The sequence below is a fragment of the Grus americana genome, chromosome 9 (assembly GCF_028858705.1).
Source record: "Grus americana isolate bGruAme1 chromosome 9, bGruAme1.mat, whole genome shotgun sequence".
Lineage (NCBI taxonomy): Eukaryota > Metazoa > Chordata > Aves > Gruiformes > Gruidae > Grus > Grus americana.
The window spans coordinates 29,300,079-29,327,040 of NC_072860.1; the positions used below are offsets into that span (position 1 = coordinate 29,300,079).

The 26,962-nt window shown below is 40.7% G+C and overlaps 1 protein-coding gene across 1 annotated transcript in view; it reads left to right on the forward strand.

Annotated features, from left to right (window-relative positions):
* WWTR1 (WW domain containing transcription regulator 1) overlaps nucleotides 1–26,962 on the forward strand; it is an 85,436-nt gene that overhangs the window by 46,200 nt on the left and 12,274 nt on the right. The window contains exons 2-3 of the mRNA XM_054835585.1: nucleotides 3,485–3,621; nucleotides 22,011–22,210. Of these exons, the coding sequence (XP_054691560.1) occupies nucleotides 3,485–3,621; nucleotides 22,011–22,210 (337 nt within the window). The remainder of the gene's footprint in view (nucleotides 1–3,484; nucleotides 3,622–22,010; nucleotides 22,211–26,962) is intronic.

The window sequence follows — 26,962 nt, forward strand, 5'->3', positions numbered from 1 at the left end:
TGTTAGTTGCAACGCTCTCCAGCTGCGTGGTAGAGGAAGGAAAGGAGAGGTGCGTGCCGTGATCTGGTCATGTTGATTTGGCTGTCAAAGACAGGAGGAGCATCAAAGAACAGAGCAGCCACCCCCCGTTGCCATGGAGCAGCCTCCCTGCCCAGGGCTCTCCTAGCCTCACGTCAAGGCTGTCCAACCCATGTCTCTCTGATGGACAGGAGATGCCCGTCCTGGCCCAACCACATCACCAACCCCACTGCAACATGGGCCACCACCAGTATTTTCCCTGCTGTGACCTGAACTGGTGCCAGAAGCTCCTGCGTGGCCCAGCCCTTGGCTACCTGGGGAAAACGAGTGCATGGCTTTGCCATGGCTGTAGGGAGCTCCCAGCTCCCTGTAAGACCGTAACGGCGTATGGGTTGGGGCTACCTTACCTGTCCTGCAGCATGCTGGCAGCTCTCTGGCTGAGTGTTGGAGGAGGGAGAGGACAGGAATGCGCCATGGTCTGGTCGCTTTCTGTGGTCTGGTCGCAGATTTCTGCGTCATGGTCTGGTTGCAGATTTCTGTGGTACTTGCTGCTGAGATTTGTGAGTTTGAAGACAATTCTGGAAGAAAAATGTTTGTTGTGTTGACTGAAGGTAATACTTCACACCTTTGGAGTTGAAGACCCGTCCAGTGCCAAACCCTGCACCCATGAGTGGCTGATGGTGCTGAGTGTGGTTCAGCGTGAACTGCAAGACTCGTGTCTTTCTTTCCCTGAAACAAACTACAGATTTTGCCAGGGACTGTCTTGTGCTACACACTGCAGCTGGACACCATAGTGAAATGCATGGATTAGCTTCCGTCTGCTTTGCTCACTGCAGGCTGTTACGTACGGCCTCTGATTACCAGAGGCGATGGGCACAGATGGACACACAGGAGGTTCCCTCTGAGTAGCAGCAAACGCTGCCGTACTGAGGGCGACTGACCACTGTGCTGCGTAGACTCGTTCTCTTTTCCTAAATACTTAAAATGGAAGGATCCTCAGAATGTTCAGTACAAACTCACGTGCGCAATTCTGCATATGTTCATAGCTCTCACCTGAATCGAAAAATGAGTGATCATATTTTCTTGGTTTTTAATGCCCGTGAAATGTGAGAATGTTACTGCTGAAAGGAACTTTGATAACAAAACAGAATTTTGAATTCACCATTTCGGTATTCTAGTGTATCTTTTTGTTAAGAGCACTTCCTGTTATCGCTCATTGTACATAATTTGCAGTTCTAGCGAAGGGTTTCAGATTTGTAGTTAGAGTGAGGAATATGTTCAAACAAGTTACAGATTGCCTAATGCAACTGACTTCATAAATACTTTAACTTGTGCTTCCAGTTTTCCTAACAGGAATTTGTGCTTTCAGTTTTTAGAGATGAGCATTACAGGAAAAAAAGTCCGATTTAATTTTAACCTTTTTGCTTAAATTTTACAGTGTTTATATGTAAAAAAAAACCAAAGTGAGAAATGTGTTTTGATATAAGCTTCGTCAAGTCAGTATTTATTTAATCACTAAAGCTCATGCTTAAAAGCATGTTTCTCACTATCTGGGGAAAAATCTTTTCTATTATATGTTGGTATTCCAAAATTCGTAGCTTTGATTAAGTGTATCATCATCTTTATTTGAATTACAGTGCTAGAGAAACAAAAAAATGGAACTTTAAATAAAAATGCTTTTCATCTCATTTAGGCACAATTAGGACTTAACAGAAAACATTGCCCAACTTCTTGTTATAGCAGCATCATTCATTCAGAATGCCATTTATTAATTTTGGAAAAAGATGATTTAACTGAATTGGATACAAGAATTTTTGTACTTGAAAGTAAGAGTAAAAAGAAGAAAAGCTAAAATATAATAAGGGTTTACCATGAGAGACAATAAAGTGATTTAATGCGAGGGAGAAGCAATGGTGGGCAGTTTCCTTGCGAATGATAACAAATATTCTAGAAGCTGTGAAGAAAGGCAGTGACTCGACAGCTTAGAGGCTGAGTTTTAGACAAGCATCGAAGTGAAAGTGTGATCTTCAGTTACAGTTTTGGAACTGTCCATTAAATGTAAACTATTAGTAAAAGAAAATGGCTATGGACTAAATAAAGTGTTGCTTTTTCCTGATCTTTAAAAAATGAAGTTGTTGTTTTATTTTTTTTTTCCTGTTTGTAATTCACATTATTTTGGTAATATGAGAGACTTACTGTAAAGAGTTTGAGCATGGTAATATCACATTAGACAGAAACTTGCTTGTGAAATAGTCCTGATGCTCAGCTGAGTCTGAAGGTGTGGAGCGGTCACGGCATTAATGGCAGTGCTAATAACATAGGCAGCGATGAGCTCGAGACTGAGTTCAGCAAAGATGGTGTTAGACTGTGTGCTTTTATGAAGGGTGTATTGGAATGGTTTTCCAGACAGGATATTTACATTTTTATTCTTCTTTACATGTTCTTCTTACAGACTTACCTCTTGTAAAGTTTTCTAGCAAAAAAAACTAATAGAGGAAAACCCATCCAAGTCCAGGCAGTAATCTGTAGCCTGCTGAGTCAGTTGGGCGAAAGCTGGACATGGAACCAGGCAATGCCTGGATAGATACCAGACTATTGCTCTAAGACAGTTCCTTTTTCTTTTCTTGTTTCAAATAGAATTACATGCTGGTCTTTAAAGTCCTTGTCCCGATAAGTTTCTTTCAAAACGTGCATTTCAGTGAAAACCTTCAGTTGCAACAAAACTACAGTTCCCTCACCATCACCATTCTGTGGCAAAAAATATTTTACAGAGATCACACTTTATAGTTATCTGACTGTACAATCTCATGCAGATTTACAGACCACTCCATGGTTTTCATGGTAATACAGGTACATGAGGGTTTACATACTGGAGTGGTAGAAACATTGTTGACCTACATTGACACGAGTCATGAGGACATAATCTGCCCCTTTTGATAATAAGAATATATTCTCATATATTCTGATATTCTTGGAGACATACCGACAGACTAGTTTTCATGGTGTGGTAAGGAAGAAAGCAGTTGGATTTGGCAAGACAAACACTTGTCTTTCCAAAACTCGGCAAAATGACCATATATTGCTGAATGAAGAATGGCCATATATTTGAGTATGTAGAAAAACACTGGTAGGACAAGAGTAAACAGCTTTTGGACAAATAATTAATCTGGAAGATGAGTGTGTATTACAGATTTTCAGTATCATAATAGAATTCATCAGTTGTTCAAGTAAAAGTAATTATTCAACAGTGGTGCATAAGAAACTAGAATGGCAGGGACAGAAGATCAGAAGAAAAAACAAATGACAAGATGACAGATAATTTCAAGTGGGTTAGGGTGAGATGAGAAGGGCAGAAAAATGTGGGATAAGAAGAGCAAATAGGACTTTTGTGACATTATGCCTAACCATGTATATAATATACTAGCGTATTTTGTGTTAAGTTTGTGTTTTATCTTTTCTTTCTCAGTCACATAGAAAAAATTACAACATGGCAAGATCCTCGCAAAACTATGAACCAACCGCTGAATCACATGAGCCACCATCCTGCAGCTACTTCCACACCAGTACCACAGAGGTCTATGGCAATGTCTCAGCCAAATCTTGGTGAGTACTGGATGTCATCTCTGTGGTGAAAATACAAAAGAGAGAGGAGAGCCACCTTTTACGAATTTATTTCCCAAAGTAATTTTTGCTTCAAGAAGGGTAGCTCTGATTCTGCGATCAGGCTCAACAGTGTGTTCTCCACTTCATTTTCCCTCTGTAGAGTTGGCAGCAAGTGAGTTCATGCTGTTTGAGGTGAAGTTCTGACATCTCATGCATTTTATTTTAGAGTCTCTGTGACAAATTTTTGGTTGAACATAGTATTGAACATGGAAAAATAAGCTCTTCCTTTCATTCAGAGTTTGTATAAAGCCTCTAGAAGCCCACCATGTAATTTTCAAAGATTATTGTGCTGTTATATATAATTTGTCCGCAGTCTTTCCTGTGTTTCTGCAGGTCAGAGGTTGTAGCTGGTTTGCTTGCTTGCTTGTTTATGGTGGTGGGGTTTTTTTTGCATAGTTGGGTTCTGTATATATGTTCAATATACATATTTACTTCTGTCTTAAATTCATAATAAACACCTAGGCTGTCCCCTGAGGTAACTAACTTCAGTTCTTTCTTCTACCTTTTTCTCAACAACTGAATATATTCAGTAAAAGGTGTTGGTTATGTTACGTGATTCAGTGGACAGTAGCAAATTGTGTTGTGAGAGTAGGTATCTGAAGAAGAAACTGGAATAAAATCGAAAAGGTTAGGGTGTACTGCAGTGTGTCATACTACATGGTAAAAATTAACAATTGCTCTGCGCATGTTACTTCAAACCACAGCTGCGTTTAGGTCAGTCTGTTTATAGCAATTCGGAAATGGCCAAGAGGTAAGAATAGGACAGCGGGGTTTTTTGTTCATACCAACTCCTCAGCTTGTGTTGACATCTGTTACATTCTCTCTAATTAAAAAACGAAGGAGGTACCATAAATCAGGACAGCGTACAGCAAGCTTTTCCCCCCAGTTTATCAGTGGAAGTGAATCCAAGCCAAATCCTGTACTGAAATACTTGTATACTGAATTTTAGAGGAGGGTCTTTCTCGAGATACAGAGAGTTCGAAATAAAAGCATACACCTAATTAAGAGTCTGTTCTTGAAGGGACTTCAGGTGCCCAGCAGGGTCATTTCCACAGGCTTCAAAATCTGTCACATCAAATACAGACTATATTTCATTCAATACCCTTCACATTCATAGATGAGGTTCTGCTTTTTGGTAGGTATTTATAGAGTGCTTGGCATAGTGGTTCAGATCTGTGACTGAATTTCCTAAACATTAGCCCACTAGAAATAGTATGTAAAAATTTCCACAGTGTTAATATTTATTTAATCGAGAAAATATTTTGTCAGTATGTTTTGGTGAACTTTTTCTCATTCGGGTGGCTTTCTAAAGGCATGCTGTGACACTTTGGGAGCAAGCAAACCTGTTTGCACAGCTGAGTAGCGCTTTTAGCACCATATTATTAAATTCAGTGTCACAGTCCCTGGTTTTCCAATCCACCTGTTTGAACACACCAAGTGTGACACTATTTTATTTTAAAATATATTAAAAAAGATTCAATCTAGAAACTCTGTGTGTGTATATATACATATATATGCACACAGAAATTACAAGATTGCAATGATCTGAACAGAATACAGTAGCCTCCGAATACTTCATGTGAAAGTTTATATTACATGTGAGTGCAGTTTCAAGTCCTACAGTAGAATGTCTCTATTTTGAAATTATCTTGGCCAAAAGGAAGGGCCTTTCTGCTCTTTTCTGATGCTAACAGTGTTACTGCTAAACCTGCTTTCTTGGGTCTGCTCTGACATCGAAGGTAGCAATTTGTTGGTCTGGCAGTCAGAACTCTAAGCCAGCAGTGATTGTGCCAACATCTTACAGACATCAGAGGAGAAATGGAAACTGGATACCAAGTTAAGCCATTCTTCTGGCCATAATTTTGTAACTTTTTAGTAAATGAAGTCTATGCATCTGCATTTTGCCTTAGTGTTTTTGGGTACTGTAGGAATTAAAAGAAGTTTTTCTTTTGAAGATGTGCCATTTAAAAGAAGAGGATTTAAGTATTCCAGGTCTGCTTACTGGTCTGCACTTCCAATTACTAACACATGTGTTTTCCTTGCTATGCTTCTTATGAAGAGATGGAAAATACGTTCTGTTCCCTACAGCTTGTTGCTTTGGTTTATAAACTCCTTTCAGCAATATTTGCTGGGAAATGTACAAAGGCACTTACAAACTTTCTGTCAAAGGCACAGAATGTGACTAAGTGACACCAAATCATAGTATGCCTATGCTTGAAACATAGAGAAACATATAGTGAAAATTGATTGAAATTGGTGGACATACCTTAAAAAATCCGCTGTATTTTTCTTCCTTTTTTCTTACTGTGGTTTTCTGTTGTCTATTTATGATATACACATACTGGTTTTCTTCTAACTTCAGCAGTGTTAGTTTTCTCACTAACATGGAAAGCATTGCTTTTTAAATGTTATATAACAAAGGCCTCTGAAGGTATTGCTTCCATTGATGCATCTTGTTAAATTTACAGAAAACTAATACATGCTAGGCAGGTTTCTATGCTCATTTTCATACCACTCCTAAATTCAATGAAGTTTCATGAATGAAAAGGGAAATTTGTCCCAGAAATTGAAAGGATATTGTTGCAGGTTAGCATATATTCAGACTTGTTCATTCTGCTTTTTCTAAATATTTTACCTTTGTTGTTCTTCTGAGACAGTTTGTAGATGAATATACTAAGGAAAGGACAACATTAACAAGAACCTTTTAACTATATATTTGGCTGTTGGAATGCAGCAGGGAAGATGATCAGCCTCTGACTGAAGGCAACCAGAAACACTGTATTTCTTGAATCTTCATGAGTGCTTCGTAAATCCCACTTACTTTGGTGATGAATCCGCACATGTATTAGTTTTTCTGCCAATTCTGAAACATAGTCTCTTTCAGCTGATTGATAATGTATTAACTATCTATTGCCAGTCAACCCCATTATTGTGGTAGAATCAAAGACCACATGTGGAAGGAGGGGGTGGGGGTATTGTACACCCTTATTGTAAGCATCTAAGATACGTCCCTGAATTAGGACACCAAGCTCCACGGACCTCTCATGAATGAAAGGAAGGAGAGAGCAGTGTCAGCGCGCCTAGGCTAATGGTCAGACTACAGTCTGACTTGAATGCCTGCATTGTTCTCTGGAACGTAGCTAGGGAAGCTATCTGCCTTAATGGCAGTCGCTGATTTAAGATTGTGGCGGATGGGTTTTGGCTATGTGTAGCAAGATTTAGGGGGAAAAATTAGATCCTTATAAAAGTTTCTTTTGCAGCAATTTTTAATTAAATGCTGCTTGTTTTGTAGTCTTTCTATTGTACGTTATGCAACACTCAAAACCATTGTTATTTTCATCCTGCTTCCTTCAAACTGTGTAAAGAGATTTCTTTTGTGATTGTACTCTTCATCCAGTTGGTGAGCACAATCTGGTCTTCATTTAAATGTTTTTCAAGTTTAACAGTTTGCAACTTATTTTGAAATAAAATAATGAAACCCTCTGATAGTACTTATGTTTTCTATATAAATTAGCCTGAATTTATATGCATGAGTTCCTTAAAAAGCTCGTATGAAAAGAACAGACTCTATTTGCAAAAAAACTCAGAGGACCTTCTGGGCGAAGTGGCATACATCACGGTACAGTCGGTTGTAGAATTTAGGCCTTACAGCAAATACCAGTTGCAGACTGCAAGGCGCAGTTATTCTAGTTCCTGTATGAGTAACTAAGCTGTGTGTTAAGTAGCGCCCAGAGCTTGGTGGTTTGGGAGTTTTGGGCACTCTGCCACTTTTTAAAATGCCTTTGAGTTTATTTGGGCGTGGACAGGGGCTTTCCATTTATCTAACTAGAAACTGTGGTTAAAATGTGTGTTTGGTCTAACTAAACTCTCCAACGTCCGACCAGGCTGGACGTCCCTGATGCTCCCTAGTGCCTGGCTACCACTGTCATCTTTGCCTCTCTCTTCGCAGTGGGCAGTCCAGCACCAGCAATAACAGAAATGCATACCTGGTTTTACCACTTTGCATCTTCCACTTCTGGTACACAAGAGAACTTGTGTGACTCAGTAGACTTTGCACAGAGGTGGGATTGATGGGTGGAAAGGCTTTTAAAATCTGCAGTCACGTATGAGCTGGCTGTCGGGGTAGAAGTGACAAGGAGTGAAGCAAAGAGACGAGCAGAGCTATGTTTGTCTAGATCCCTTAGGCGTTAGAGCTGAGCCATCCCCTCTTACCTTGTCTGTTTTTTCCCTCCTAATCTGTTATTTTCCACGTAAGTTTGGACAAGATGATCTTTCGAGGTTCCCTTCCAAGCTGGGCTCTTCTATGATGATGGTGGTTGATAACTTGATAATTTCATGACTTGTAAATTATTATCTTAGCGCATAGTGTCTATTGGCCCAGCTACTCCTGCCTTCAGAAAATGTACCTGAATCACTCTTCATTCTGAACACTGACATAATACCTCATAACTATATGTTCTCTCAGGTTCTGTTAAGATGAATTAATATGTATATTTGCAGGAAAAAAACACCACCATGAAGATGCTTAATGTTACAATTCCTGAGGTTTCCAGTATTCCTGTGCTCTATCTGTATCTGGAGCAGATTGTTTTAATTTATCTCCGTGCTGCTGTTTTTTTATCAGTTATCTACTAGTGACATCCTCAGAGGGGTATTATAAGAAACTGTGAGCTCATTCAGATGTACTGAATTGAGGGACAGCTGCTAGAAGGTAAGTAATAACATTATGAGCTTGCAAAGGTAAGGATGCCTATTCTGAGGTAAGGAAAGAAGCTAGATGAGTTTCCACATATGGTTGAGGGTTGGGGCTTTGCAAAATTTAAGCTTGTAGCCATCTCTGAATAATTCAGGTGGGAGGGGACCTCAGGAGATCTCTAACCCAACCTCCTGCTCAAAGCGGAGTCAGCTGTGAGATCAGAGCAGGTGCTCAGGGCTTTATGCAATCAGGTCTTGAAAACCTTTGCCACAGTTTAGAGGGTCCTGGTGCAGTTCTCATGATTTCATCAGGTAGGATACTGGCACCATAAAGAAAATGGGTGTTGTATTGTCAATGCTAGGTGATGGAGTTTCAGAATGTGCAATACACACTTAAAAATGGAGAACAATTTCTGGCAGAGGGAGAAGGGTGCTACATATACCTTTGTTTGCACCTGATGCCTGCACTTACACCTGATCAGATCATGTATAAATACAGAGTATAAGAAAAATAAAACAACACTGCACATCTGTGGTAGAAGCTGGTAATATTTATCTCCATTTTATAGATCAAGCAGCTCAGGCATAAAACAGTGGAAAGCCCAATTTTAATTTGTATAGGGTCAGTGTAGGCATAGACCGTGAGAGTTCAACCATATTAACTTATTCTGTCGAACCCCAGATGAAGAACTACTTGATTCTTATTTTTTCCCCTACTGAAGAAGAGAAAACTCCTTACCTTAGGAGCTTACTGTATCGATCCAGCAGTAATCATGATCCAAGTGATACAAGCAGGATAGTTTTAACTATTAAACACACTGTTTCTCTAAGGTGAAAGACATTATGCATTACAGAATAGGATTGAACTTGGAGAACCTCTTACACTGAGAACTGTTTGTGTTATAGAAATTCATCTGTGAATCTAAAAAGTCTAGCTTTCAGCTGGATTGCTAACGGTAATTTAATTGGGTCTGGATACAACTGGGGGTTATGGCACTTTGCCTCTGCTTTCATTTTTTTTTAATCAGCCAGGAAATCCAACCAATAAAACAATGCAATAATCCTGTCTAAGAGCAATAAACACATGAACCAAAGTTTCCATATCCTGCCATGATAAAAGAGGTGTAGCTGCTATTGTTTGAGGATGATAAAATGTAGATTTGGTTACCCTGTCAAAGTGAGTCTCTGGACGTAAGAACACAGAAGCTTCCAAAGTGTTTAAAAACAGGTGGTATGTATTTTAATGATAACTAATATACATGAAATGGTCTAGATTTTGCAAGGCTTGGTTTGTATTGGCCGGAAATTTGGCTACAAATGTGTAATATTGAGAGGAACTTGGGTTTTCCCTCAGTGTAGCCCATACCCTCACACCACCTGCACAGTGGAAAGGCTTCCTGTTCCAGGTCATTTTTAATTACTGGATATCCTGAAAGAAGCAGACACAATTCAGTTGTGGTTAATGTGAATAATTTTGGCACCTGCTTCTGGTTAATGAAGTAATACTTAGAGGAGAGCTGAAAGCATTGCAGAGGACTTGCACGTTCTGTGAGAATGAGAGTTTTATGACACAGCTCTGGAAAAGAATAGAGGGGTTTTTTGTTATTTGCAGTTAAAACCTCTAAGAAGTAATTTATCAGGCAGATTTCAACTGGAATAATTTATTTATGTTTTAAGGACAGTGGCTAATAGTTCCAGAGACTAATAGGAATTAACTTCAGTATTGGGTGAATTAAATCCAGATATCTCAAAGGACACACACCTTTAAACCAGCAACTGACTGTCTAGTAAATCTGAAATGTTAAAGGTTGATGTGTTCAAAAGAGACGTTGATATTGTTTCAAAATCTAGTAATTTTTAATTTTAAGACAAAGAAGTTCCTGTTGGTGTAAGCATTTCCCTTCAAGGTTAGTAATCCAAGCATGTGCCAGTGCAAGGATGGAGTATAATTTTCATAGTTTCAAAGTGAATGAAATGCAAAAGCTGAAGATTGCATGAAACAACAGTAAAAACAATTTAATAAATATTTTAAATAGCAATGGTCATCTGTAATTGGTCATTAGCATTAAAGCTGTCTCTCCAGTCAAGCAGCCCCCACTGTTATTTTATTTGTTGTTGTTGATTTATTGTTAAAAGTGCTTACAGACTAAATCTCTAATCTTTTAAATAATTTCCTGCTAAATCATAGCTTTGATGCTGCACCTGCAGGTTGTTCATTTGGGTTTTTTTAAGCTTGAATCATTGATGATAGGAAAGATTAGTTAAATGTGAATATCACAGAACTTAACAGTTGAAACTGTTGAGAAATTTCTGTACAGCTATTTTCATCCCAGAAATCTGAATAAAGGAGTCTCTGTGCACTGGGATAGTACAACTTTTTGGTTTAATACTTTACAGATTTTTGGAACAAAATGCACCAGAACTGAAAAGCAGCATTTTTTGCTGACCTTGTTGGAAGGCTAATGCTGTTTCTGGGAAATAAGTGAAACAAGCAGTTCTTTGTTGGCAGCAGCAGAGAGAGAAAAGGAGGGGAGCCTAGTCTTTTTTTCTTCACAATGTCGTGACTAAGTCAAAACTGTAATATGGCTGGGTTCAGAGGGTTTTTAAACCTCTGTAGACATTTGGTTTTCATCAGACTGTGTTGCGTGACACCTGACGCTGGCCAGTTCATATGAATTAGGCTCTGGGCTGCCTCTAAACAGAGTAGAGAAAAAGATCCACAGTTGCATCCAGACACTTCTGACACTAAAATAATAAATGTCGGTACAATCAGTTCAACGCATATGTCAGAAACAATTTACACTTGCATGTTTTGGCTTCTGCAACTTGCAGAGTCTGTTGCCCACAAAATAATCCTCGCGTAGTAAGTATCCAGCAAAGTCATCGAGAGAAAGGTCTCCTACAATGTCAGAAAACCTAATTCACTAGAATATCATTATTAATTTAAAAGCAAACAAAAGCAATGAAAGATTTCTTTTTTTTTTCATCTAACTGGAAAAAGAAAATGAAATAGGTCTCACTTGAGATGTGATCTGAATAGTTGTAATTCCATGGACTGCAATGAAACTGTGGCCACATAGTCCAGGTTTGGAACTTGGTTCCACATTTTTACTTACTTTCATTTGAACTGGAAAATTGTGTAATGGCTATTTATTGAAGAGACTTACTTCATTTTGCAAAATAAATTTGTTTTTCCCCAAGAGAACTGAATTCAAGGCCACCCTGAGTCTGCCTGCTAGCATGGTGAATACTTTTCACCCACTATGTTAGATCCAAGCTCTTTTACCATAGAGTGGTAGATGTGAGCTTTTTGTATTTTTCCTTTGCAGAACCTTAGAAATGTTACCCTGGGAGTGCCAAACCCTGCCTAGTGAATTTAAGCTTGCTGAAGACCATTTGATTTTCCTTAGTTACCTTTTGACCTCTCAAAAACAGTCCAGAGGTCCTAAGGCTCCCCAGGCCACAGGCTGGAAAGAGTTGTTGAAGTGTCACTGATTGACTAGATGAGAGTCATTGTACTGAAACCAGTATTCATACTGGGTAGCCTACCTGGAGCATGAACTGCAGGTTTTTCTTTTGTAACCCAAACTCCGTTATGTCCATCATAGCATTGAAATACAAATTCAGAATTCAAATATAAATAATAGCAGGCATTAATAAAATTGCATAAATAGTACAAGAAATGTGCCGCGTGATTATATCATAAGGAATGGAGATCTGTAGAATGTCATTCTGTTGTTAAGTTGCTCACTAGAGTTGACACAAGACTTTCCTTTGACTTCACTGGGCTCATTCACACCTTTAGTGACAAAGGGTTATCAGCTATGTTCAGAAACAGTGTTACCGAACTGTTCTCCACGGGAGTTCAGCTCTGGTTCAGGAAAAGCAGTTAGGTAGAAGACTTTTCCCAAACTAAGCTTATGTATATGCCATAGGGGTAATTTTTCCATTGTTTGGATTCTTTTCATTCCAACTAGTTTATTTAAAGATTCACTATTAATTGAAATCTAGGCAATATCAGACATATCAAACATGCTTAAAGGTATTCTAGGTACTGTATTCTTCTGTTTTCCCCATGCATATCTTTGTAGCTCTACCCTTAAGAGAAGCAACTTACAGTTTATTCTAACTCTTTTTTTCTCCTTGTTGTTTGAAGAACTCGCACAGTGGAAATGCAAAAGCAGTGAGAAGTCTTGGTCCTGTAATAACCATATCATCACACTTTTCCACACTCCTTTTGAGGAGACTGGCGTTCTGCCTGGATGCTGGTTTTTGCCCAAGTAGATAGCATTGCAGGATAAAACCTACCTGACGTTACAGATAGTGTTGCGTGTAGAAAATACAGCGGGGGAGATTGGTAGAGAAAAAAGAGGGAAGTCGTTTTAAGTGATCATAAGTGTTGGCACAATTATATGGGAGACAAATGTGACCACAGATTTTAATGGTGTTGATTCTGTAAAGAAAATGTCTGGAAAGATGCAGGTAATTACCTGTAAAAGTACACTCAATTAGCAATTGATGTATAAACTAGAGGTTCATAATAGCAAGAATTAGATACTCTTTTGAGACTTACTTTTGGAATTGTCCTGTCTAGGGCAGTGTTTTAATTGGTGCAGATTTGTAAACTTCAGTGTCATTTTTGCAACTATAGATTAGGTAAAAATATATAATGATTTTCAACAAAAAACATGTCACAGAAAAGATTTCCAGTAAATCTGAACCTTGGTTTTAATGTATTTTGTGGAAGGCCCAGTTATAGTAATTGTATCATTCCAGGACTACATACATTTGAAACTTCCATATTTTTGCCATAGTGAAAGGAAACAATCATATTTTCTGTCATGAAATATGGAGAAGCGTACACAGGACCTATATGAGCAGATCCTTTGATTTTACAATGTGTAAGGATGTTTTCTGCAATAAGATTGGTACGGGATGAAGTTATTTTTCATACGTAGCAAAACACAAATCACTTGCTGGTGTGTTTTGGTTTATTCCCAGGCTGGCATGGAGTTAATTTCATAGCAGCCCCTATGGTGCTGTGTTTTGGATTTGTGATTAAAACAGTGTTGATAACACAACAGTGTTTTGGCTGTGCCTGAGAAGAGCTTGCAGAGTGTCGAGGCTTTCTGGTTTTTCCCCGCTCTTTCCCCCCGACACTGCAGGTAGGCTGGGGGTTCGCAAGAAACTGGGACGTGACACTGCCGAGACAGCCGATCTGAATTACCTGAGGGGATATTCCATACCATACAATGCCATGCTCAGCAATAAAAGCTCAAGGAAAGGAGGAGGAAGGGGAGATGTTCATGGTTACAGCACGTATCTTCCCACGTAACCCTTACATGTGCCGAGTACCTGCTTCCCAGGAAGCGGCTAAACATCTGCCTGCTGATGGGAAGTTGTGAATAAATTCTTTATTTTGCTTTGCCTGTGTGCACAGCTTTGCCTCTCTTATTAAACTGTCTGTATCTCAGCCCACAAGTTTTTCTCGCTTTTGATCTTCCAACCAGCCCCATCCTGCTGGCGGGGGGAAGAACAGAGTGCCTGCTGGCTGGGGGGCCCAGTCCAGCGCAGCAGGACAGCTGCACTTTTCCAAAACTGCGGATGAACTTACTGCACATGTGCGCTATATTGAACCACCTATGCCTAGCAAGCCCCAGATGGTTGGATTTGCGTTGTGTACTCGCACACGCTGTACGGCACGTGCAGATTTCTGCCAGACGTCTTAAAGCCTCGTAGCCAGCTGCCTTCCTAGTGTTCGTTCCCCAGGAAGTCCCTTTTCCCCGTCTGTCGGAACTCCAACGGCAAACGCTTTTGGTTGCAGCCTGTGCAGCACTACTGCATTGGGTTTTCTGAAGCATCATTCAGTAGCTTGAACCGCTCTGCCAAATTGCATGATTTCTGGGCCGACAGTTCATTTAGGAGGATTACAAGTGCTGCGGGTTTCACGTTAGTACTGTCAGTGCCTGTCTTCGTGCCTCTGGCTTTGTGTAACATCACCACATTTCCTTTCTGTGCATCACTTGTCTCAAGTATTCCAGCTGCCGCTAGGTTTGCAGGGAACATGGAAAGATCATTTATCATTGGTAGACTTTCTTCATGTTCGTTGACCTGGACGTTTCATTAGGTCTTCTGATTTTCTCCAGTCAGGATTTCTCAGAGATAACAGCTGTTGCTGTAGGAAGCTGCAGTTTTCAGTATGAGCCTGTCTGCATTCCGGTAGTATAGTCATCTGTCTTTACCTTGAAAGCATTATGCAGAGAATCCCAAATCTGAAGCTGTATGAAGATCTAGTCCAGGTCTGATAATGATCCTCTTAAAGCTGGTGCTAATACGCTTCCACAGAATGAAGTGGGTGCCTCTGTGCTGCAGTCCGTGGGTTCCAGGAGCCCGAACTTGGGCATGAAATGACATCTGCGTGCTTCTGGAGAAGTCATGTTGGATGACACACTGGCATCTCTGTGCTGTGCTCTCCAGAAAACTTGATTCTGAAAGCACGTTGCAAAGATGGTTTAGATATGCCTGCATGGTGTCCACAAGGTCCAGAAGGATTTATTAGCGTGAGCTTTGCACCACCTACAGGTAGTAAAGCTGCCTCTAGTCCCAAACTGTCAGGGGACTAATACACGCCTGTTCGATGCAGCTAGTACTGATGTACATGAGCAATAAAACTAATCTGCGCTCGGAACAAACCGTATAGTTAACACTTTGAAAATTCTCTGTATGTCACTGCTGGCTTATCTGGAGGATATCAATGCTGGATGCTATTCTTAGCACCATAAACAGGAAGAACTTTTGTCTGGGGTAAATCAGGAGCCCATACAGTGTCTTTGGGTTGCTTAATATCAGAAGTACTCGACTTGCTTGTGCAATTCCAGACTCCTTCACTGAAAACGACTGATTCTGACAATCACTACATTTACACAACGCTGTGAGATGCCACTGTCTCTGGCACCAGAAATTTTGAAGTGGTTCTGTTCCCCACAGTCTTTTGACTGTTGCGTACACTCTGGGAATTTTCACCACTATCTTCCTGTGCTTACCAAACTACGTTCTCAGTCAGCCTGTCTCTTTAGTTCACAGCTCCTTTAGCTGGAGCTGATACGCTTACTCGGCACTACTGCCTGTTACCGTTTTCTTCATTTTCCTGGATGTTTCAGTTAGATTTTCTGTGGTACTGAAGACATTTTGCTATCAGTTATATTGTTTTCCTGAGAGCCACAACCGTGCTTTCTATGAATGTTTCCTGTCTTGAACCAGGGACTCTTCATCTACGTAAGATTACCCATAAATTACTGTCTCTGTAGTGTATCTACTACGTCTGCGTTACTTTGGGGGATTATTCCCAGTAATATTGTCCCATTCATTTTTGTACTTTTCCCACAGATAATAAAATCTTCCCACCATTTTCTCATCTTCTGCGGTCAGTTCTGTATACAAAGTAAGATCTTTATATTGCTGATTCTGTGTTTGCAGAGCGTTGCCTAGCACAGCTGCAGCAGCAGTGCTCTTCTGCAGGCAGTGGCTCTTTGAACTTTTTTCTTGTACTGTGCCTCCTCAGGAGCACATTCTGCACCCCTCTCTTGTCCTCAGGGATGCGTTGCTGAGTGTGACACCCCAGCTGCAGGCAAGCAAGCCTGTGTGCATGTTCACACAGAACCTCAAGCTCCAGAGTTTCTATCAACGTGAGGCCGGCGAGTCAGCTGGTTTCCCGCACGATAAGGCGGGTGACGGGGAACTGAGCAAGCAGGGAAACGTGACACGTATGAAGGATTTATCTGCTGCCTGTGGGTATTTAATAGTGCACAAACTGCATGGCGTTTTGTATTGGGTTTGCCTGCAAAGGTTTTGGTAGCAAGGGGGCTGCAAGGGTGGCTTCTGTGAGAAGCTGCTAGAAGCTTCCTCTGCGTCGGGCTGCGCCCAAATCACCCGACGTGAGCCAAGAACTGTGCTGAGGAAAGTGGCAGTGGCTGCAGGGTGGCTGTTAACTGGGGGGGAAAGGAGCGGGCGCTTCATCGTCCGTGCACAGCGTGTCCGGCCTCGTGGTTCGTCCCGTGGGAGTGTTGCCCACTGGAGACGATACGCTGCGTTTCATGTAGCCCAGGCTTCAGGGGCTCCCACGACGGTGGTGGGCAGTGCTTTGCCAAAGTCTGGAGGAGCATTTGGACAGGCTGCTTTGCAGAGGACACGTTCCATGTGCCATCACATGTGAACTGCTGGTATAGAAAAGCCCTAAAACTTAACACATTAACTGCAGGCTTGCTCATAATAATTTGAATGCCTTTCACTGGAACCAATGCCAGAGTACTTCAAAATCTGGCATGATTTAAACGCTCTTCAACTAGTTCCCAGAGTCAGCTGTTTTATTACTGTACGTGTAACATTTTGACCCTTAGGATATATTTTTAGAGCAGCTGAATGCAGCAGTTGTTGTGGGAAGTGCTGCAGAATGCCCTAGTTTTTGGGTTTGTTTTGTTTTCTATAACAAATATGAAAAAAAGAATCGCCTAACAGTCTCATGTTTTATACTATTTTTATTTCCAGTTAATATTTGGTTTGAGCTATGTTAGATTAACTTAATGTTCATTACATGTGTGCATGCACACACCCAAAAACTAGATTTGACTTCACAAAAGCAGACCATATATGTCCTAAATTTGCTTATGGGACATTATCGTGATTGCACTCAAGAATAATTCAAGTGGAATGGTGCTATTATGCAGTTGCTAGGACCAAAACCTGGGCCTTAGCATTTGCATATTTATAAACTGGTTTTGAATTATATTAAAAAAAGAAAATTGACTTTATCACCATATCAATTTAATGCTTAATTTATTGAAGTTATACTTTATCAGAAACATACTCTATCCAGATACCTTGACAAACCATCTGTACTTGTTTGAAAGCACAGATACATGACTCGTCTACACTTAATGCTTCTGAGTCTGTCCACTTTGGGCTGTTATGAAAGTAGATGTCTGGTATTCAAACTGAATGGAGAGTTAACCGAATCCCATTTTTGCTTGAAGCAGCGTATGCTGGGGAAAAACGTGGTTCAAATGACCTTCGGTAAGTTTGTCTCTATGACCCAAATCAATGGTTCTTTAAAAGCCATTCCAATTACTGGTAGTTTTGAACAGATCTGTTTTTCTGTGGACCTGTGTCCAAAGATTTAGACCTCCAGACCTCTGAGGAGAAAGGCACTGACCGACAGAGGAGTAGAGCCAAATAATGCAGGTGCTGGAGTTGGCCGCGGATGGCTCCTTCCCACTCCTTTGCCTTCTGTGCATCTCCTGCACTGGAACTTGTAAAACTTTGCTGTAGCTACAGCTTTATCAAACCCAGATGATGTAAATAACTTTTTCTGGAAGTAGAATGGATTTTTGTTGTTTCTTAGAAATATGATCACCTACTTACGGCATATTTGACTTGTAGGAGATTCGGTGTGATACAATTTCCATACTCCTAATGTCATGGTGCGGGAATGCTTACTTTACTCATTGTACTGAGCTTCCTGTGGTTCCTTGATGGTATGTAACAACGAATGGTTTTGCTTGAAAGAAAAGTAATTCACTCCAAGATACAGAGTTCATTGGACCAAAATATTCTGTCTGTCCCCATGAGAAGAAATGACTTGGAGGGTTATTTGGGACCATAGCTCAGGGAGAAATATTCCTCAGCATTTTCACATTGTCTTGTTCTTTGCCTTCTTGCCTGTATAATTCCAGCTGTGATACAACATGGGTACAAATCAGCTGATAAAGTTAAGAAAGAAGTATTTTATATAGCAAAGGCAACAAATAGCCATGACAAATAGTACTACAGCTCATGCCCTAGCCCTGAGTGTATCCCAGACACACCGTACAGGCTATTAATCTTTACTTAACTTTGCCTGGTTCTACGTGCTGCTTAGATGAAAGCAGTTTTGTTACGGAGAACTCACTATATTGTGATAATCCTTCAGCCAGCCCGGATTCTTAGCATGGTTGTTCTATTCACTCAACCATTGACATGCCAAAAATGTAAGCATATGCTTATGCATACGAGAAGAGTTAAATTCCTGCCTAAGTGCTTATAGTCCTGGCAATTTAACACCAGATTTACGCTGATATAATGTATATAATTATACTTAAAATATTTCTTACTTATTTTGATGTAAGATTAGATTCACTGCATATTAAAATGTGGTTCCATGTATTGTTTTCCCATTATGAAAGTGGTTTGATCTCTGCACCCAGCTCTCATTCCTCCTTTTCTCCTCTCAGCACTGCAGCTTGCTAACCTTTCTGGGTTTTTACCACTGAAGAGTTTCTGATCGGTGGCTGGCTTTGGTCCGTCTTTTCTGCAACCAGCTTATTTTTGCCTCCCGGACTCCTACATTAGTTGCCCATAAGCATTTTCATGGCTACCCAGTTACTTTTGCTGGGACCTGACCTAGCCAGAAATTATCTTCTTCTTATCCCCAGGCAATTTTTAGTTTGCTCTGTGGCCACAAAAATGCTTTTGCCAGCTCAGTGAAGGGGTAGCATGTGGGCAGGAGCAAGCAGCTGGGTGTGGAAGAGGTGATAAACAGCAACACTCTGGTTTCATGTGGAAGCATGATGTCATTTGTGTGGATACAGCTGTTTGCGGACCACACGTAAACTGAATCCGTGGAAAGGTTATATTACTGCAGGGCTGCTTTTAACTGGGATTATTTCTTCAGCTGGATTTACCACTGAAGCTAAGATACCATACAGCTGCACTCTCAAAGGGTTCCGTAGTCTGTACGTGCTGCACCCGTGTGATACTGGATCACTCAGAAGGAAAAATCTGATTCAGATCTGATGTGAGCACATGTAAATATTTCTGTCAAATGAAGCGGAGCAAAGTTTATGCTGGCCGAATGCCTGTGTACCTGCCTTACTCCAGTTGCAGAAAGACGAGACAGTACCTGATTTGCAGAAAGCTGGTTAGCATAAAGTCAACCTTTCAAAAAAAAAAAAAAAAGAATTTAACTTGGAACTGGCAGAGCTAGCTAAGTTCAGCATTTTGCATTGTATATCATACATTTGATCCAGGCTGTAAAATCATCAACCCATTTCTTTCAATGCACACATTTAACAGTGCTTGCTGTACTGTATCCTTCAAGGTCGGACATGCAGGCAGCATAAATACGTTCAGGTCTGAGAAGCATAGACCTGAGTTGAGATTTCAGTGTCATATGGTAAGAACAAGGAGCAAAAGACAAAAAGGAAGATACACATCTTAGTCCTTTGGACTGTATCTCTTCTAGAGAGTATTTTAGTATCTGGGGTGTTCTTGTTAAAAGATAAGAGCTTTGTTAATTATGGTGTTGTCCCATTAGTGAAAGAATCCTTGCAAAAATGTCAATTACTTTTTAAAGCAGCACATGGCTACCACTTACAATCCAGACTGGCTTTAGGTACTGTGTATGTTTTTTACTGGAAATACGAGGGTGGAGAAGGAAAAGAAGGGACTGTTTGCTCTGTGGTTCAGGAAAGGTATTAGGTTGCATTGCTGGGAACTGATATTTTTAGTCAAAAATAAAAAGGAGGTACAAGCAGAGGCTACGCAGTTTCCCCTCTCTGTCTCATTTTCCTCCTGTTTTTTCCAAGCCTAGCACTAAGAGGGAAACATTTCTAGAGAGAAGGGGTGGTTCTGTTTCCATGGCCAAGTGATACCTCCCGTCGAAGGTGCCAAATGATTCATTTTAGCCTTGTGGCGTGATTGCCAGAGTGACTGTGGAGCTGCACAAAGACTTGCAATTTCTTTCATGACAGTTCTCTCAGTAAAAATGCCCATCCAACAGAGAATTCTGCTCTGATTTATGGTTTCTAAATTTGACCAGAAAAGGTTATGTTGGTTGAAGTAGCATTAACAGTCTAAGGAACATTAACTGTCTGAGCAGCAGCCTTCTGTCTGCAAGTGAAAGGGTTTAGCTGGTTTACATGGATATAAATCAGGTTTGCTTACAAAAGGTCCTGTTTCTCCCCTGCCATCTGTGGAGTTATTCCCCAGACAAACCTTTTGACTGCCCTGGCAAAGGTGAGGAACTACTGGGTCATTTCCAAATCTGAATACCCTAACAGATAAGGTTTCAGTTGCTAATCAAACGTGCAAAAGACTGTTTTGGTTTTCTTGGTAAGACATTAACTGTACAATATGTTGCTTGCATATCCAGAACTCACGTGAGAGTTACAAATCCCTCTTGTGTTAAATCAGGTCTAAAATCAGACACCTTAATCTCTAATTTATTAGACCTTTTTTTTTCATTTGCAAATGAAACCATGAATTGTAAATTCAGCCTTACCTGATTTATGTAACTCCTGAGAGGAGTTATGCCAGGCCTGAACTTGGCATCTTTTTTTGGATTAATTTTATACAGACTTGCATTTAAGAACTCATTAAACTCGATTCTTGCCCGATGTGACTGTTTAAAGCAGCAGTGAATTTGAGCAGTTCTTTCAGTACAAGATTGATAAAGATTTTTGCTGAGTTTGATAATGAAACTGGTATAACGTGTTAGTAACTTGCTGTTACTGTTTTGCTGTCGATAGTAATTCCCATACTGTGAACTCAGCTAACTTCACACTGACTGCATCCTGACACAGGGAATGGCTGAGGCCATCTGGAAAAAAGGGCAGTGTTTGTTCAAAAGAGACAAAGACGTCTATAAAGAGAAGTTAGCCGCCAATATCACTGCTTTGCTTTTTTATTTATGAATGTGGTACAGATTCAATTTCATTCTCTTTTCCTTGCATTTCACCTGCTTTGAAAAAGTAAGCGAAGGCACGTTAAGGTTATTACGGAAAGGTGTACCTCGTGATAGTTTCTGGTGTCCTTTTATTGCATTGCTTTTGTAACTTCTGACAGTCCAGCTTGTCGCTGGATCTCACTAGATGGACTTTTTTCCTTCAGTTACAGTTCTCAAGCTGCTTTTCACTACTGTAATGTGTGAGTGCTTGTGAGCTAAGGAGTGTTTAAAACACTTCTGCGAGATACAAGAATAACATTAATGCTCATTTATAAACGAGTACACAGAGGTTGTGACTTGTGCATGATAATACAGGAAGGCTACAGCCTGCCAGGGAACAGGACCTCCTACGAGGTTTGCTTCTTAGCTGGCACGTCTCTCCTCTGCGTGTCATTGAAAAAAAGTGTGTGTATCTGTCATAGTGGTGGAAAACACACAGTGCTCTTTAGGTGTGCTGGTAATTATTCTTACAATAATTAATTTAGATCTGTCAATAATGAAAATGTTAAGATTGAAAACATTTTTACTAGCTTACTGCATATTATAAGCACATACCTGTAGAGGAATTTTCAATTAAAAAAAACTTGCATGTCATTTACTACGTATCATAAGGTAAATATCTGAACATACCAGGATGAATATAAATACTTGCTGTATTATAAGTATTCATGTTTTATACACATAGGAAAAATTAAAAATAACTTATTAAGCAATTACTAGTACCAGATCTTGCCAGATGGAGTAGTTATCTCAGTCATTTGAAATACAGTAATTCTAACAGCTCTGTGCTGTAAGTGAGCAACATGTGTCCTAGGCCCTCTGTTATCTTAAAATACAATTCCACTGAACCAGCCACCATTTATTTTGTTTCCCACAGTCATGAATCACCAGCACCAAATAACACCCAGCACAGCCATGTCGCAGCAGAGTCGTCCTGCCCAGACTCCGCAGCCAGGGCTGTTGACCTTGCCCAGTGCACTGACCACACAGCAGCAGCAGCAGCAGAAGCTGAGGCTCCAGAGAATCCAGATGGAGAGGGAGCGAATTAGGATGCGTCAGGAGGAGTTACTGCGACAGGTAACGCCAAGGATACTCTCTGATTTTTCAAGAGCCTTTAATTCAATGCATCCAAAGTTTTACCAGGTGCAAGAGTCTCCAAGGGTAACCAAAGCTAATATAAATAGAACTTTTCATTTTTTTCTCTAAACTACCATTGAACAGAACACAAAATGGCCATCTGTCAGGAGTTACAGACCTGGAGTCTTTCTTACGAGCTATAATAGTGGTGTAAAGACCAAATTCCGTTCTGCGTCTGTTTATAAATCTAGAGCAACTATCACTGATTAATTCTCAGTTTAACTTGGTTTGCATAGTAGACCATGTTCATGCTTCACTGCAGATAAAGGCAGAACATACGGAGTTGTTCTTGACTCTGAACCCAATTCTATAACTTGCACCCTTTGCCTTTGAATTAAAATAAAATCACTTTCACATCTTACAAGAATAGCTCTGATTTGAAGACTTTCAGAGATGGTTCTTTGTAGACGTTTTGTTTATTGTTCAGTTTCTTAAGTTTCAGGTCTATATAATGACTCATATCGTACACAATAGATACGTAACTTCATTTACACTGCCTTAAGGAAATAAAAAGTTTTAACAATTGTGTTTCTTCTGTTACGGACAACTCCACTGGTGATGTTGTGTTTTGCATGGCATATTAATCAGCTTCCTGAAAAAAAAAATAACCTATTTTTCTCAGGAACAGTGTGAACAAAATAGGTTTTATCAAGAATAACACCATTATTGGTGGCCTTGTAAATTCTGCAGTTATAGTTCTAAGTACCTTTAAAAATGGTAACTTTCACAAAATCACAGAATTGCAGACTGGTTGAGGTGGGCAGGGACCTCTGGAGGTCGTCATCTCCAACCCCCTGCTCAAGCAGAGCCACCCAGAAACGGTTGCCCAGGACCAGCATGTCCAGATGGCTCTTGAATATCTCCAAGGATGGAGACTCCACCACCTCCCCGGGCAGCCTGTGCCAGTGCTCGGCCACCCTCACAGTGACAAAGTGTTTCCTGATGTTCAGAGGGAACCTCCTGTGTGCCAGCGTGTGCCCATCGCCTCTGGTCCCGTCCCTGGGCACCGCTGGAAAGAGCCTGGCTCCGTGCTCTTTGCGCCCTCCCTGCAGGTATTTACAGACACCGATGGCATCCCCCTGAGCCTTCTCACCTGCAGGCTGAGCAGTCCTAGCGCTCTCAGCCTTTCCTCACAGGAAAAGCCGTGGGCCCACATTTTCCCTGGCCTCCCTGTTGTCACCTAGGTACTTAGAGAAGACCTTCTTGTTGTCTTTGCCTCCCCTGACCAGATTCAATTCCAGCTGGGCTTTAGCTTTCTGTGTCCTTCCTGCGCGCTTGGACAACGTGTCTGTATTCCTCCCAGGTTACCCATGCTTACTTCCGTCCTCTCTGGAAATAATAATTCTGTGGAATTACTATTTCATGCCTTCAGTCCTTTTGCCTTTGGGATTGTACCATAATTTGTGGTTATTTTAGGGTAACGTGTTTATACTGTATTTAGAACTACAGTATGACCTTTCTTTGCAGCATGCTTGTTACTAATGACACCAATTGGCCGAACTTTTCTGATGATTTATTAGAGAACCATAAGTTGCTGTAATGTTTTTAAATGTTAGTGACTCGTGTAAAATGCACAAAGAAGCCTAAGGAAGATCCTCACGCTTAGATGCCCTCTGAGGAGGAGCAGCCGAGAATATGTCATAGGTTGACTAGCCACAATGGAGTGATGCACTTTTTTCTTCCAAGTCTGGAGGAGAATGACTGAGAGTGATGGAGACAGACTGGAGCATCTCAGTGACCTCTGGAAGACTTTGTGGGTAGCAAAGAAAGGGACATGTACCTCTTTAAAACCTGTAGGCCTGAAACAGAGATCTGGATGATCAGAGCAGATTTACCAGAAGGGAGACGTGCTCACAAAAGATTTGTCATCTTTTAGATGCGGCAGTCATGAGGAAACCTCAAATTAACAGGCCTCTCTGCAGCCTTTGAATGTTTGTTTTGCTAAATATGTTGGGTTTGGGGGGTTTTAAAACTCTCAGTAAAATTAATGGAAGAAAAGGTCTTTAATGTTTGTAATGATTGAGAATTTGAACTGCTCTTTTTTCATGCTTTTGTTTCAGAAGAAATAATTTTTAATTGCATTTTACCAAAAACATCACTTTTCAAATAGTAGTAATAGACATTATTGCAATCACTCACCAAATTAAAGGTTATTAGAACTGTATTGACAGTGCTTTTTTTTCTTCATATACAGAAAATGCAGTTTGATGTGGGTCTTTATACTAATACAGACTTCTGACAACAACAATATGATTGTACTTTTCTTCCTATGTACAAACTATGTGTCAGTGAAATTTCTCTCCAGTTGCACCACTGGAACCTTCGTAACTTCATCTTGTGCACACAGAAAGACCAAATGTAGGATGAATGTACATACTACCATGTAGCAGGCTTTTGCAAAAGAGAGATTGATAACAAAATGAAAATGGATGTCTGATGAGTAGAATTGTAAAAACTTTAGTGAGAATATTGGTAAAAACACGTCACAACGATATTTTTGCTTCGTTTATATTTATATTTTTTATTCTTTTACCTCCTTCCTCTAAATATATGTGTAAGAACTTTAAAAAAAATCCTTAACAAAAGTAATTAACAAAAAATCATTAATACATTTTCAAACTGTACAGCACCATCTAGCTGCATCTGAAAACAAAGAGCATTAAAATTATGTGCTTTTATAGCTCCTGCAGCAACGCTTGGATATCTTTGCACATGATTATTCCCATCATCTTTGAATATATATGTACACGCTGAAAGTTAAGCAAGTGCTCAGTGCTCTTGCTGAACAGGGGTGACATCTTGTGCCCATCTTCAATTGTCATTACCCTTAATTTTGGGGAGTTGCATTATAATACGTTACCTGTGCGTGCAGAACGACGTTCACGGTGGTGGTCTCTGACCCGAGCAGTGATCAAGTCTTTTGCATACCTTCTCCTTTACTGTCAAGAGCTCAGAACATAACAGAGATGGGTGTGGGAAGAGAGTGGGGATATCTGGTATGAGCTTAGTCGTAATTGTCATCATGCTAACAACGTGTTTAGCTATTTTTACTCTCTTTGGCTCTGTTCTTGCCTCAGGACAAGAGCAAATTAAGCTTCAAAACAGTTGTGCCATTTACACAAGGGCTGGTCTCCCTGCTCTGCTGACTGTGTTTTACTTTGAAACTAATACGTGCACAACGCTCTGCAGCTGTGCTGTACTTAATCAAGCCTCCAACTTAGTGTGCCCAGTACCACCCTGCACCTAGGGAGTTTGAGCTCGCTGTTACACAAAGCAGGACAGTATCCCTTTGCATTACTAACGTTTTCAGAAGTGGTGTAGCTCTTTGGGAAAAACCCATCCTTCCTAACGGAACTTTGTGAACTTCCTGCCAGTAACCTGAGCGCTCCTGAACCTTGGCAGCTGAGAAGAACGCGACGAATCCCTCTGGAGTCATCAGCGTTCAAGTACAGTTATCCTGCCCTGACCCTTCACTGCTGCTTTTGCTTTTCCAGTGTAACCTATCTAAGGCAAAAACGCTGAGTAAGTGTGCACACTGCTGCTAGCAACTGCGAGGAGGTGCAGAGAGTTTGGGTGAGAGGGGAGGAATTCTTTCGGTGGGTCACGGGCTGCCTTTCAGCCTGGCAGCAGCTGCTGGCTCCCCACAGCCATTCCGGGCTGCAGCTGCTGGGGTGGAGCAGCACACCCAGCCGGGAGGAGTATGCAGTTCTGGAAGCTCTCTGCTTAGGGAATTTGTTTCCTTCTTTGTCCTCCTCTTCATTTAGTTGGTCAAGCCTGTAGAACTGCAGACTGAATACATGCAAGAAGGGCAGCATTTCAGAAAACCAGTATGACAGGTTATATTTAAATGTTTCCTTACTCGGTTTTGTCATTCTGGAAAGAGTTAATTTTCTTTCTTACTGATTTGGTTTTGTCAGCTTTCCAAAGGAAAAGGAAGAATCTGCTTGCTGTTCAGGAGCTTCTTGGAAGTAGTTGGAGGTGATGTCAGTAAGAAATGGGTCCTGCAGGGAAGATGTGCCAGCACTTCGCCATTGTGCATCTTGTTTGGAAGGGTACAGACAGTCACAAAAAGGCGACGCTTCCTCAGAGGTTCCTTTCTGATCCCCCGATCCTGTTCCATAAATACGTGCACATTTATGGAAGGATACAGGGGCTCAAAAGATGTACTAGAAGGAGCGGTGTGTGGGGATGCAGAGGAAGATTTATCACTGTTCTGTCCTTGCAGAGTAAAACCTTACTGGCTGCTACAGCCTGAACAGAAAAATGCCCTGCTGTGCTTTTTCCACTCCACAGGCTGGCCCATAGTCTGATTTATTGACGGCACAGGCAATATCTAGATGGCTCATTTTCCACCCTAAGTTTGAGAACTGGCAGAAAAGAAATTGCAGTGACTAGCAATGTAAACTCACTATAAAAATGCCCTCACTCATCTCCCCCAGCTGGAAATGACTGTTTGGCAACTAAGCATGGAGCTCCGTTCATTTCTGCCAAGGAGGGTTGCAGGAAATGTGACAATGAATTTCTAGATTTGTCTGGCATACAGCTAAAAAGGGGGTTACATCAGAATTGTGTTCGGAGGCAGTGAATAATTAACTTACTGCAAAGCTTGGAAGCTTTTAAAGATTTTTGCAAATAACCGCTGATAAAGCTTTTTGACATGCCTTTGTGATGTCAGAGCACTGTGGGGGGTTT